The 12,246-nt window shown below is 45.2% G+C and overlaps 1 protein-coding gene across 1 annotated transcript; it reads left to right on the forward strand.

Moving 5' to 3' along the window:
* Positions 1-1,695: 1,695 nt before the first annotated feature.
* esyt1a (extended synaptotagmin-like protein 1a) lies at positions 1,696-12,244 on the forward strand. Its single transcript, XM_057041387.1, has 31 exons — positions 1,696-2,468; positions 3,210-3,251; positions 3,980-4,114; positions 4,224-4,297; positions 4,639-4,711; positions 4,785-4,874; positions 4,955-5,010; positions 5,813-5,933; positions 6,075-6,251; positions 6,472-6,554; positions 6,703-6,751; positions 6,918-7,007; positions 7,203-7,298; positions 7,376-7,447; positions 7,534-7,620; positions 7,697-7,846; positions 8,376-8,558; positions 8,631-8,807; positions 8,894-8,976; positions 9,076-9,124; positions 9,205-9,294; positions 9,653-9,748; positions 9,834-9,905; positions 9,970-10,056; positions 10,135-10,281; positions 10,360-10,481; positions 10,579-10,674; positions 10,769-10,900; positions 10,983-11,088; positions 11,172-11,221; positions 11,304-12,244. Exons 1-31 carry the CDS (start codon positions 2,130-2,132, stop codon positions 11,329-11,331), a joined length of 3,252 nt encoding a protein of 1,083 aa, XP_056897367.1. The 5' UTR covers positions 1,696-2,129; the 3' UTR covers positions 11,332-12,244.
* Positions 12,245-12,246: the final 2 nt, after the last annotated feature.

The raw sequence follows: 12,246 nt of genomic DNA on the forward strand, positions 1-12,246 counted from the left end.
GTGTCGCCTTGTTTCATTTCCTTGAAGCAGGACCTTCCTAATTTAGAATTTATAAAGCCATACACCTGAACTAGTGTTCTAGAAATACAATAAATGTCCCTGCGTTGGATTTATAAATGCGCCAGTCAAAGTCATCTTAGTCCAGAACCTGCTGGCACCTGCATGTGATCTGACAATTTACCCAGTGTCCTCATCCTGATACGAAGTCAGGGGAAATTTAAATTTAGACTTGATTATTGTACTCAATCTCTTCAAGAGCTCAACATCAGCTCATTAACGCAATCATTTGAAGGTGCTTGTGTACGTGTTGTCCCTTAGCTTAGCTAAGCTTAGCTGCTAGTGTGAACAATATCAGAAACTTGCCGTTCAAAATGCTCTTACTAGAACACTTTTTAGTTAATCAGTAACAATTTTGATTCAAGAAAAAGCGTTCTTGATCTTAAGAAAATAAACTAATGCATGAAGTAATCAATATTATTGACCTAGAACTGAGTTTCTCACAAAAGGAATTCTGGATAAAATATCATTTATTGCATTCTGCTCTCACTCCACGACTGTTTTTTTCCCCCTCAAGACTGTAATTCTTTCATGACGCTGACTCACAATTCCATTAAAAAAAAAAGAAAAGAAACTAACTTATCCTTGGAGCACTTTTGTATTTACTGCCAAGGTTAAACCAAAGGTTGCTGCAGGCAAAAATGATCACATTGTCCTCTTTCATAACGTCCTGTTGGTTGCAGCAAACAGGACCTCTGTCACATTTTTAAATCAGACCTTGTGACTTTGCCTTCTGCTTCCCACTGTGATAGAACTGAACATCTGATTGCATTACTCATTATTGTTTTTACTTCTGCTTTTTAAAGAAAAAAACAAGTTTACTTCAATGCAGAGTTGACTGCCATAGATATTTGATTGCAGTGTTGACGTAACGGGCAGCCTGATTTTTTTAGCCAACAAAATATGATGTATAAAATGTATTTAAAATCAAAACATTTATTATTTTGAATAGTGCCTATCTCAGTGGATGTGGAAGAAACTGAATATGCACATTTTTTAGACTTTACAGAATTTCTTTGGTAATTCCCTTGCAGATCGTGTCACGCATGCATCTGTTACCATTGGCTGCAGCTGAGTGTGTTCATATTTACAGAGGAAGATCTCAAACGGCTCACCTCTTGAGCAAACAGGGTTAATTAGCTGTAACCTGGCGACAGGGACAAATTTTAAGATGCCCCGTTCAGGTTACCTCGCAAGTAAAGCTTTTCGGAGTGCGGAACAAAGGAACTAAAGTGAACACACTTTAGTTTAGGCTTTCTGAAAAATATACTTAGTTAATCTTGTGTGTAAACTGATGCCAATGGATTTTGCACCCCCAAAGTCTTGTTGATCACTGTAACAACAAAGACAAATAACCTGTGCTGCAGTTTAACCCAGACTGTTCAAATGCTTTTCTACATTATGAATAAAATACTAATAAGACGGTAATGAAACCTCTGATATTTACCATTCCCCCCCAGCGCCCCTATCTGAGCGATATTCGTTCGTTTTCTTCCTCCCCCACCCCCCTTTGCTTGATTACATGGCTGCAGCTTATTAACACCGTGTCATGAGTCATTGCACTGTTCAGGTGATGGAGCTGCTGGCGCGCTGCTGCGCTCGGTAGTAAAAGGTGCTGCAGCGCAGAGGAGCGCCTGCGCACGCTGCAGGACCCAAGCTTCTTAAAACAAAAAAAAGGTAAGGAGTTAATCAGCCTATGAAGTCCGGGGGCGTGGTGGTCCTGGTGGTTGTGCACGGAGACGATTTTCAATAAAATCTACCCCTGGGAGAGATGTTCGCGCAGCGTGCGTGACGCCACAAGTTGATTCGAGGGTTTGGGGTTTCCACTTCATGTGAAGGAGGGCCAGAGGAAGAGCCCGCCCTTGCTGACATTTGCTTTGCTCTGCAAGAGAAGCATAACGCGTACCAGACGCGGAATTGCACATTTTGGCCGGCACACCGGATCAACCGCGATCTGAGAGCCCGTTTCTCGATGGTTTCTACAGCGCAGCACTGCGGAGTCTTCCGTGGCTACAGCCACACAGTTCCTATCGTAGCAGAGTAGCCAGGAATCAATCATAAGACGTGAAGGAATGGCTGCGATGCCAGCCGTGGACGCAGAGCCCGTTATGGACGGAGACGCGTCGTTTGCGCCCCCGGCCTCACCGAGCCAGCGGCGCCCCGGAGATCGCGCTGTCACCGTGCTCTGGTCCTTCGGGAAATGCCTCGGTGCTCTCCTACCTGTGTATCTGGCCGGGTATTACGGCTTCAGCATCAGCGTGGTGCTGTTCGGTCTCGTAATCTTCATGGGATGGAAACACAGTCGGCTGGACAAAGTGATGAGGCTCAAATCTGCGATGTACCTCCTGGAGAACGAGAGAACCTTCACCACGGAGAGCGTGTTCAGGGCAAAAAGGGATCTGCCCCCGTGGGTAAGAAGTCATGATTTGCAGCTGGTCTGGTTTGACGCATCTGTGGGTTGAAACTGTGCTGTCCCCAGCTGTTAACATATCTGCCCCCTGCATGCTTATTACTGGTTTGTGTCAGCGAGGACATTAAGTTGTGGTCCTTTTGGCGTAATTTATATTTTCCTTATTCTCGAATCGGGGATATTCTCCCTGACTCTGGAAAGCCCCATATTTAGACATTCCTAATGTTCCGTTTCCAGGGAATTAGTGTCCACCAGCCGCGGAGGAATGTGAATGATGTGAATATTTCCCCAAAGGGTCTGTGAGGCAGAAAGAGTGGTGCAAACATTCAGGAGCCAATAGACCAGAACCAGTTTTCCTTGGTTTTTTACTATTGCACAGCTTTTAAATGAAAGTTGAACTGAGTAGGACAGAGGACGAGACAGCAACAAAGAACACCGTATCTGGGTAGAGAGAAGCCAGAGGGACAATGTGTGTGTGTTTCCTTTTGACTGTTCTCCAAAAACAGAAGCTTACTTGAGTGTTTTCCTGATCAGCTGACGCCAGTTACACACTTTCAACATTCATACGGCACAATTCTTAATTCTGCCACACCGATATACTAAACTTGACCTCTGAAAGGACCTTGATCTGTATTTTCTCACCTGAGAATGTAAAATTACCAGCATTAGACATTAGCAGAGGGATCACATGGTCATTTGGCATCACCATGTCAGCTCACGTGTGACCCTTTGTGCCCTACAGGTCAACTTTCCAGATGTGGAGAAAGTGGAGTGGGTGAATAAGGTGACTGCATCTTTTCAATGTCTTGCCCTGGGGTTTTTTTATGCTTGGCTGTTACTTCACATTTTATATAACACGAGAAGATGGTTGTGTGGAGTCTGAGTGACCTGGCTCCTGTCCCTGCCTCTCCATCAGCACCAATAATCTACTGCTGTAATTAAGAAGCAGGGGGAGCCTCAGATGGTATCTCGACACTCTCTGTCTCTGTCAGTATCCTCTCAGCAGCCCAGAGTGAGCGTGGATGTGAATGCTAATAAACCTCCTTTCTGGAGACAGAAGAATGTCATACAGTTAACAGCCCGAGCTCGGAATGTGGGCAGGCCGTCGGCCGGCTCCAGCTCTCATCAGCATATCTGATTTCTTCAGACGTCACATTTGACTTCCTGCTTTTCATCTACACATCATTGAACTGCTGTCAGCTTTTACTGTGTTCCAGCTGTGGGAGGACGGGTGAAACAAGGCGTTGAGTCCATCCTCGCGCTGCCGCGCTAAAGTTGACACCAGCGTTATACTGTGCAGTGGGAAGTGTTGCCACATCCCACAGCAAAAGTGCAGACTAGTGTATCTTCAGTGCTGAACCGTTATTTGAATGTTTCTTCAGTTTTCTAGTTTTTTACACATTGACAGCTCCTGTGAGTCAGACCTGTGGTTTTCTGCCACCACTGCCAGTTCAAATACGCTCAAAAGGCTTTTTTTGAAGTGCAGAAATACTGTATACTTTTTTCCTCCAGATCATCCAGCAAGCCTGGCCGTTCATCGGCCAGTATCTGGAGAAGCTGCTGGTGGAAACCATCGCTCCTGCCATCAGGGCCTCCAGCATTCACCTGCAGACCCTCAGCTTCACCAAGGTCGACATAGGAGAAAAGGTAAACATCCTGCTGCAGAACCCATCCAAGCGGGCCGCGCCCGTTGCGTAGGAGGAGGCCGGCGATGATGGAGCAGAGGCTGATGGCTTCCTGGCTCTTGTGTTCGTAGGCTGTGAAGGTGGTTGGCGTGAAGGCGCACACAGAGCAAGACAGAAGACAGGTCATGCTGGACTTGTATCTGAGGTAAAGCATCGCAGGTCGGGCTGAGGGCTCCTGTAGAACCGAACTGTCCCCCTCACAGTAGCCAGATCAGAGGTCCTGCAAATATAATGTCGTGCCGAAGTACAAGAAAAGCACAGTTCACGTGATTAAAACTCAAATGTTTTTGTTATTTCACGTTGTGGAGTGAACCAGTCAGTCAGGTTAAGCAGTGTAATATGTTTCTGTCATTACCATGCTGTTAGAGGAGTTTGCTCTTGTCTCTATTACTTGCTCTCTGTTTACCTAGCGCAGGAAACAGCCCTGTCCTCTGTTCACGTCTTGGTTCAGCTTTTGTCAGTAAACCGCCTTCCTTCTGCTTGCAGCTACGCGGGGGATGTGGAAATAAATGTGGAAATCAAAAAGTACTTCTGCAAAGCCGGAGTGAAAGGAGTCCAGGTAAGGGAGGAAATCACCAGAGATGGCAGAACATCACTGTTACAGCGTCGTTGCAGCTTTTTGTCTTTGGTAGCTGCACGGGAAGCTGCGTGTGATCCTGGAGCCTCTTATCGGCAACATACCGCTGGTCGGAGCTGTCACGATGTTCTTCATCCGCAGGCCCGTGAGTGCTGCAGCTGCCAACATCTGTATTCCTGTCAGCTGTGCACGTCTTCTGCGCATTTACAATTATCTGCTTTCTAGAAACTGGACATCAACTGGACCGGACTGACCAACCTCTTAGACATCCCTGGACTCAGGTCAGTTAGGCACCTCTTCAAAACCCATGATGCATTTCAGAGAATCTCTGAGATATTTCTCGGAAGCATATCAGTTTGATCACAGCCAACTGCTGCGCGTGGTACTGCAAAACCACCACCAAGTTTATCTTAGGACCCACCATTTCAAAGTATTAGAGAACAAGTTCCTTCCTGTCAGTTGACAACCACGTTGACAAATGTTAATCTACAAACGACCTCCATGCAGCTGCGGTTGCACAGAAGAAGCAGCCTGGTTGAATATCGGCCAGCAACCGCGATGAACTGCTGCTGATTTTGTTCTTTTTATTGCATTTGTTGACAACAGAGATCGTCCCACAAACCATACTGATGTTGTTGGATTCAGTCAGTATGTCCACCGTTTGTGGTAAAAATAAAGACAACTGTCTATCAGCCACAGTCCAGTTAGGTGGATGGCGTGGTTGATTCTACACTGAATGTTTAAAGAAAATACAATTAAAGTATTGCCAGAGCCTAAATATCGTTTAAATCTGGCAATAACCACAATGACAGCCTGTCATTATTTTTAATTGTATTGCTCCTCTACACAAATTACACAACATGATTTCACAGAAGGCGCCACGCGCCGTCAGCCAAGGGCTCTTCCTTGTGGCTTTTGCTGCCGAAAACCTGAATATCATGTGATTTCTGTATGTGCATGTTTCTATCATCTGCAGCAGTACAGCAGTCTCTACCTGTCTGTCTGTCTGTCGGTCGGTCGGTCTGTCTGTTTGTGTCCCACCCACTTGTGTGTTCACATCATCATCCCGGCATTCATTTACAGTGCCATATCGGACACTATGATAATGGATGCCATAGCCTCACAACTGGTGCTCCCAAACCGTCTCACTGTCCCCCTGGTGGCCGACCTGCACGTTGCGCAGCTCCGCTCCCCTCTCCCAAGGGTAACTCCTTTTTTACTTGGCCCGGAGAAGCACGGATCTACACAGACCGATGCAAATCTGTCAAACCTCATAAGCGAATTTCAGATTTCAATTAAAAGTCAGACCCAAAGCAATAATCCTTGTTGTCCATGCACCCACTAGGGAGTTGTACGCATTCACCTGCTGGAGGCCGAGGATCTGACCGCCAAGGATACGGTAATCAAGGGCTTAATCGACGGAAAGTCCGACCCGTATGCCGTCCTGCGAGTGGGAACGCAGATCTTCACGTCTCACCACATCGACAGCAACCTGAACCCACAGTGGCGGGAGATGTATGAGGTGGTTTATGGCTAAGTGTTTGGGCTCCCTGCTTCAGATTTGCCAAAATAGAAATCTAAAAATAATTATTAAATGGAATTCTATGGTCTATGGCCAATTTAGCTAAAAGCTATGATCTGTTTCCATGGCTCTGTGCTCTCATGTTGTGCAGCTGTAATACAGTATATGTTTGCCCATATATCCATGTTTTTGTTTATTTGTGTGTGTGTGTGTGTGTCAGGTGATTGTCCATGAAGTACCTGGTCAGGAGTTGGAAGTGGAAGTATTTGACAAAGACCCAGATCAGGATGACTTCCTGGGAAGGTAGCTGCCTTCTCATCACACGCATGTTCTCGTGCCGTTCTGCCGTCTTTGCCTCATCGAGCCATGATTCCGTCACACGTATTTTCATCCTCTGCCGTCTACGGCCTTGTTGATGTCCTCCGCATCCCTCTGCTTGTCTCTCCGTCAGGGTCAAGGTCGATCTGGATATTGTAAAGAAGGCCAGAGTTGTCGATGACGTAAGCATCTTCTTTTACAAGCAGCTTCACTCTAAAAGCTTTAAAAATGACTACAGGACATCTTCTCATGGTGGATATTTACCTTAGCCTGTAATGATGTGACACGTGAGACGATGTGAGGTCTGGACAATTTTCTTTGCTGATGCATACTTTCTTTTGTCAACAGTGGTTCAATCTGAAGGATGTTCCGTCTGGCAGCGTTCATCTAAGGCTGGAGTGGCTCTCTCTGCTCTCCTCTGCTGAAAGACTGAGTGAGGTGAGACCCGAGCACGTTTCAATTGTTCAAAGCCAAGCAAGGATATGTGCTGGTTTTAGAAAATTCTGCCGGGCTGTTTCAGTAAATCAGTTGACCTTTCAGTGAGGAAAATTTTAGCAACTCTAGCTATGAGTATCCCAGCAGAACCAGTTGCAATGAGCTAGCACAGTGGTTGCTCTTTACCTTCTCCTCCAGGTGATCCAGAAGAACCAAAACCTGACCAGTAAGACGGAGGATCCCCCATCAGCTGCCATCCTTGCCATCTATCTTGATCAAGCTCAGGACCTGCCGGTAAGATTCCCTCTGCTGAGCCCCTGTGTTTAATTTTACTCCATTTTAGAGGGCTAGTTATTATGTTTATGGTGTAGATGCGAAAAGGCAACAAGGATCCCAGCCCGATGGTGCAGATCTCCATTCAGGATACAACCAGAGAGAGCAAGGTGAATAAGGGGTTTTACCATTTCTCACTGGTTTAAAACAATCTGTGAGCGCGCAGTTAGCAAGCGTCTGGCCTTCCTGTCTGCAGACGTGCTACGGTACCAACAGCCCCATCTGGAGCGACGCGTTTACCTTCTTCATTCAGGATCCTAGTAAACAAGACATTGATATTCAAGTAGGTTTGATGAGTTGTTTCGGAATTTCATCTCCTGTATATTTGACCTAAATGTCACATTTGTTTTTTTTAACAGGTGAAAGATGATGACCGTGCTCTGTCCCTCGGCACCCTGACCATTCCCCTCATGCGTCTTCTGGGGTCCCCTGAACTCACCATGGACCAGTGGTTTCAGCTGGAGAATTCTGGTTCCGCCAGCCGCATCTATGTCAAAATTGTGCTGAGGGTGAGTCTTTCAGTTCCACCTTCTTTGTTGTCCTCAGCAATTCAAGTTACATTCAGGGTAATTAAATGTCCAAGAGAGGCCAAAATTAGATAACAAGTGCAGAGAGGCTTGATAGAAAGCAAATAACATGGTTGTCGTGGAACAGAGGGTATATGGGCTGATTTTGGAGTCAGGGTGAAGATAAATACTCTGATTTTAATTTGACAGAGAGACAAATGAGACCAATAGCATGCAAGGCTAATTTAAGACAGGGGCTAGCATGGGACAGATAATAAGCTCAAAAGTATTGCTTTAAGATGGTAACAGCAAAGATAAATAGTCTGGTGTTGAAAGGCTGAAAGTTTTAGTGGTAATGATCTGCTTTTAATGGTAACAGAGAAGCTGAATGGACTGGTTGTACTGGGGCTGCACAATTCAGTGGGTCAAATGGTTACAGTAACAGTGGAGTTATTCCAAACTTTAATTTGTAATAACTTGTAAATTTGTAATAATTTACTCTGCATAATTGTTAATGCTTGTTTCCACACAGGTTTTGTGGTTAAGTGATGAAGCCACCCCCACTACCCCGTCCCCTCGGCCCTCTGCTTCCGGGAACCAGGGTGGTCAGAGTATCTTCCCATCCAACCAGAACACAATGGGCTCCAGCGGGTTAGGCAAACCCCTGCTGACCCGCCCACAGCACACCTCGCCCGACCCAGAGTTCGCAACTGAGGTAAAACTAGAACCAGCTAGAGGAGTGTTTCACTCGGGAACTTTGGTACCACAGCCTGTTTCTGTACCACAGGGGGTGCTGCGAATCCATCTGATGGAGGCCCAAAACCTGATCGCCAAGGACAACTTCATGGGGGGGATGGTAAAAGGGAAGAGCGACCCCTATGTCAAGATCCGTGTGGCTGGCATCACTTACCGCAGCCACACCATCAAGGAGAACCTCAATCCCACCTGGAATGAACTTTACGAGGTTATTGGCCTTGTTCCCTCTTCTTTTCATTGCTACGATTATTTATATGAATTTACTGTAAATTTAATAGGATTCTCCCGATTTAGGTCATTTTGACTCAGCTGCCTGGTCAGGAGATTCAGTTTGAGTTGTATGACAAGGATATTGACCAGGATGACTTCCTGGGGAGGTGCAATACGTCACTGACTGATAAATTCTTCAGTTTATTTCTATCTCTCATATCTGCAATTATTCTATTAACGTTATTGATGCCACCTTTTCCTCATAGGTTTAAACTTAACCTGCGTGACATCATCAGTGCACAGTTCATTGATACGGTGAGTGCTGAACAGAAAACCTACAGAAATGATATAATATTGTGCCTCATTACCACTTTCCTGTGTTGCCCTGGTAACAGTGGTACACCCTGAATGATGTTAAGTCAGGCCGGGTTCACCTGGTGCTGGAGTGGCTGCCCAGAGTCTCCGAGCTGAACAGACTGGAGCAGGTCAGATTCTTACTGGTTAAAAAATACACACATACAAGGACCTATGATCAACAACCCCTTAGTGAATAAATCTTTAATATTTACTGTGCTTTTCCATCATACGGACATATACATGTAATGTAGTGAATTATTAGTTCATTTTTTATTAATATTTATTCCTGGAGTGCTTTAAATAAATCAATCTCTTTTAATGAAATATACATTTAGAAAGCTTGAAATATGTAATACATAGCATTAAAAAGCACAGCAGGAATTTCACATTGGAATTTTAAATTTAATGGGTGCAAAATACATTTAAGGTAGAAAATAAAGGGTAAAAATTGCGCGTTTTAACTGTTTTGTTCATACTTTCCTGCAGATTTTGCAGTACCAGGCGCAGCAGTCGTACCAGAACAAGGTTGTTCCATCCTCGGCCATGCTGTTTGTGTACGTGGAGCGAGCTCACGGCCTGCCGGTGAGACGGATCACTGCGTCGCTCTAAGGAACTGATCACTGATAGATGCCATTTTATTTACCAAATTCCTCATGTGTGGTTCCAGTTAAAGAAGAGTGGAAAGGAGCCAAAAGTCGGGGCTGATGTTCTCCTCAAAAACGTGTCTCACAGAACCAAGGTAGGATGGTGCACGTGCACGTGGTGAGATCAAAGCGCAGTTGTTGAGTTCTTTATCGCGCCAGGTCTGCGAGCGTTCCACGTCTCCACGGTGGGATGAGGGCTTTCACTTCCTGGTTCGTGACCCAAAAGAAGAGACTCTCACAGTGAAGGTCATTAGCAGCATCTGTGTCAGCATCTTAGTCAACCAAATAAAAAACGCTAATCAAATGATTTGTGTCTGTAAGTAGCTGTCCCACAGCTGGGGCCAGGCTCTGGGGTCCCTGACGCTTCCCCTCAGAGACGTGCTGCTGGAGCCCGGCATGGTGCTGGACCGCTGGATCAACCTGGACGGAGCGCTCCCAGAAAGTCAGATTCTGTTGAGGGTCATGCTAAAGGTATCGGTTCTGATAGATCTGCTTCCTGTGGGGAAAGCTGGTGACTCAGCAGGAAGGCTGTTGTCTCTGCCGCTGTAGATCCTGGACACTCAGCTGGTGGCGTGCCGCAGGGATGCAGATGGTGAAATCAGCGGAGATGATGTCATTCCCAGATGGGTTCCTTCTCATCTGGACATCAGACAGAGGACTGCGTTCTCCATGTGAGCCACTTCGTCCCCCTTTTCATCTAAATCTTGCTTTATTTTGGCCCGTTTTATCCTCCCACACATGGTTGTGTGTTCTCTCCTGCATCTTCAGGGGTTCTGACAACATGAACTCCACCGGCCAGGTGAAGCTCACCATCGGCTACTCTACAGAGGAAGCCAGGCTTTTCATCACAGTCCATGCCTGCAGGTTCCTCCTCTTATCTTTACCCACATCACACTTGTCCTCCTGGAGCACAGATCATCAGAAGATATTGTGTGTGTACTTTACAACCCCCCCGCAGAGCTCTGGCAGCATGCTCGAAGGATGGTGCTGACCCCTACGTGTCCTTCATTCTTCTACCCGACAAGAAGGCCACTACCAAGAGGAGAACTGCCACCAAAAAGAGGGACCTCAACCCAGAATTCAACGAGAGGCAAGACAAGGGAACGATTGGAATGACAGAGGAGCAGCGAGGATGTTCACTGACACCCCCCCCCCACTTCCTCTCTCCACAGATTTGATTTTGATTTCTCTCTGGAGGAGTCCTACCAGAGAAGACTGGACCTGTCTGTGAAGAACAGCGTCTCCTTCATGAGCAGAGAGAGGGAGCTCATTGGCAAGGTATGTGTCATCAGAGATAAACTCATTTATTCACGTAAAAAGTCCCTGAAAGTTACAAAAACACCTTGTTTGTGACCCAATAGCTGCAGCTGGATCTGGAAGAAATAGACCTCAAAGCTTGCGTGACGCAGTGGTAATGACATGTGTTATAACAGGGTTGTTAACATTTTTTTGGAGGCAAAGTCCCCACTTAATTTAATTGTCTCTTTTTCCAGGTACGATTTGGTTGCAGAGCTCAACTAGGAGATCCCAGGCTCCTTGTTGCTATCATTAAATGTCGTGACCTGTGATTTGTCTGTGTATTCAGCGTAGATGAAAGCGTCACACAAACTGAAGAAAAACACACATTTGTGCTTCATGAAGACATTCCATCAGTATTTATGACATGAAACAATACGTGTAGCTTCTTATCTCTGATGTGTCAACCGTGATGAAACTGCTGTCTTTTACGGACTCTTTACTACAACATTTTGCCTGAATTGATATTTGATAATAACGCGACCGTGTTGCACAATCTACCAAAACAACTGTGTTCAAAAGCATGCCAAAGCCCTGTTTGGATAACACGATGTGTTTTATGAATTTACAGCATTCAACACAAGAATGTTGCTTTAATTTTTTAGATAATCTCCACTTAAATCCCAGTTACTGTTTATATATTTTGTTTAAATCGTTGCCTTAAGTATTACCGTGCACACTTTGTCAGTGTTTGTTGTTTTCTAAATGGGTTTTAATTATCTTATCTATAAAGTATTATGAATGTAGAGCATCATATTTAAAACAGAGGTATGATACTGTCAGTCTAGATCACTGCTTTTATGAAGAGTCAACTTCGTAGATGCTAAAACCACGTGCTAATGTTCTCCAGCTCATGCTTCCTTGTATTTGCATGTGTTGGTAATGCTGCAAGCTGACCACCATGGCTATATTTTATTTTTTCTAGCAACTAAACATCAATTTATGATGCTGTGCGTAGGAGATTAGATAATATATTTGAGAATGAGTGAATCTACTGTAAACCCTCCTCAGAGTGCGAAATCCATGTTCTCAAGCATCAGAAATGATGAAGAAATCTGCTGAAGGTTAAATTTAATTGAAACATATCATGTATCTGCTGATGCTATTTATTAAAGTTTGCACATTCTCATTAAAAAAATT

The sequence above is a fragment of the Takifugu flavidus genome, chromosome 8 (genome assembly GCF_003711565.1).
Source record: "Takifugu flavidus isolate HTHZ2018 chromosome 8, ASM371156v2, whole genome shotgun sequence".
NCBI classification, from domain to species: Eukaryota; Metazoa; Chordata; class Actinopteri; order Tetraodontiformes; family Tetraodontidae; genus Takifugu; species Takifugu flavidus.

What these genes read in the sequence shown, in the direction of transcription:
- esyt1a (XM_057041387.1), top strand. Translation starts at nt 2,130, where the DNA reads ATGGCTGCGATGCCAGCCGTGGACGCAGAGCCCGTTATGGACGGAGAC. An exon ending in ATCAAGCTCAGGACCTGCCG is followed by an intron (nt 7,299 to 7,375) that starts GTAAGATTCCCT and finishes TTTATGGTGTAG; the next exon opens with ATGCGAAAAGGCAACAAGGA. An exon ending in ACCCAGAGTTCGCAACTGAG is followed by an intron (nt 8,559 to 8,630) that starts GTAAAACTAGAA and finishes TCTGTACCACAG; the next exon opens with GGGGTGCTGCGAATCCATCT.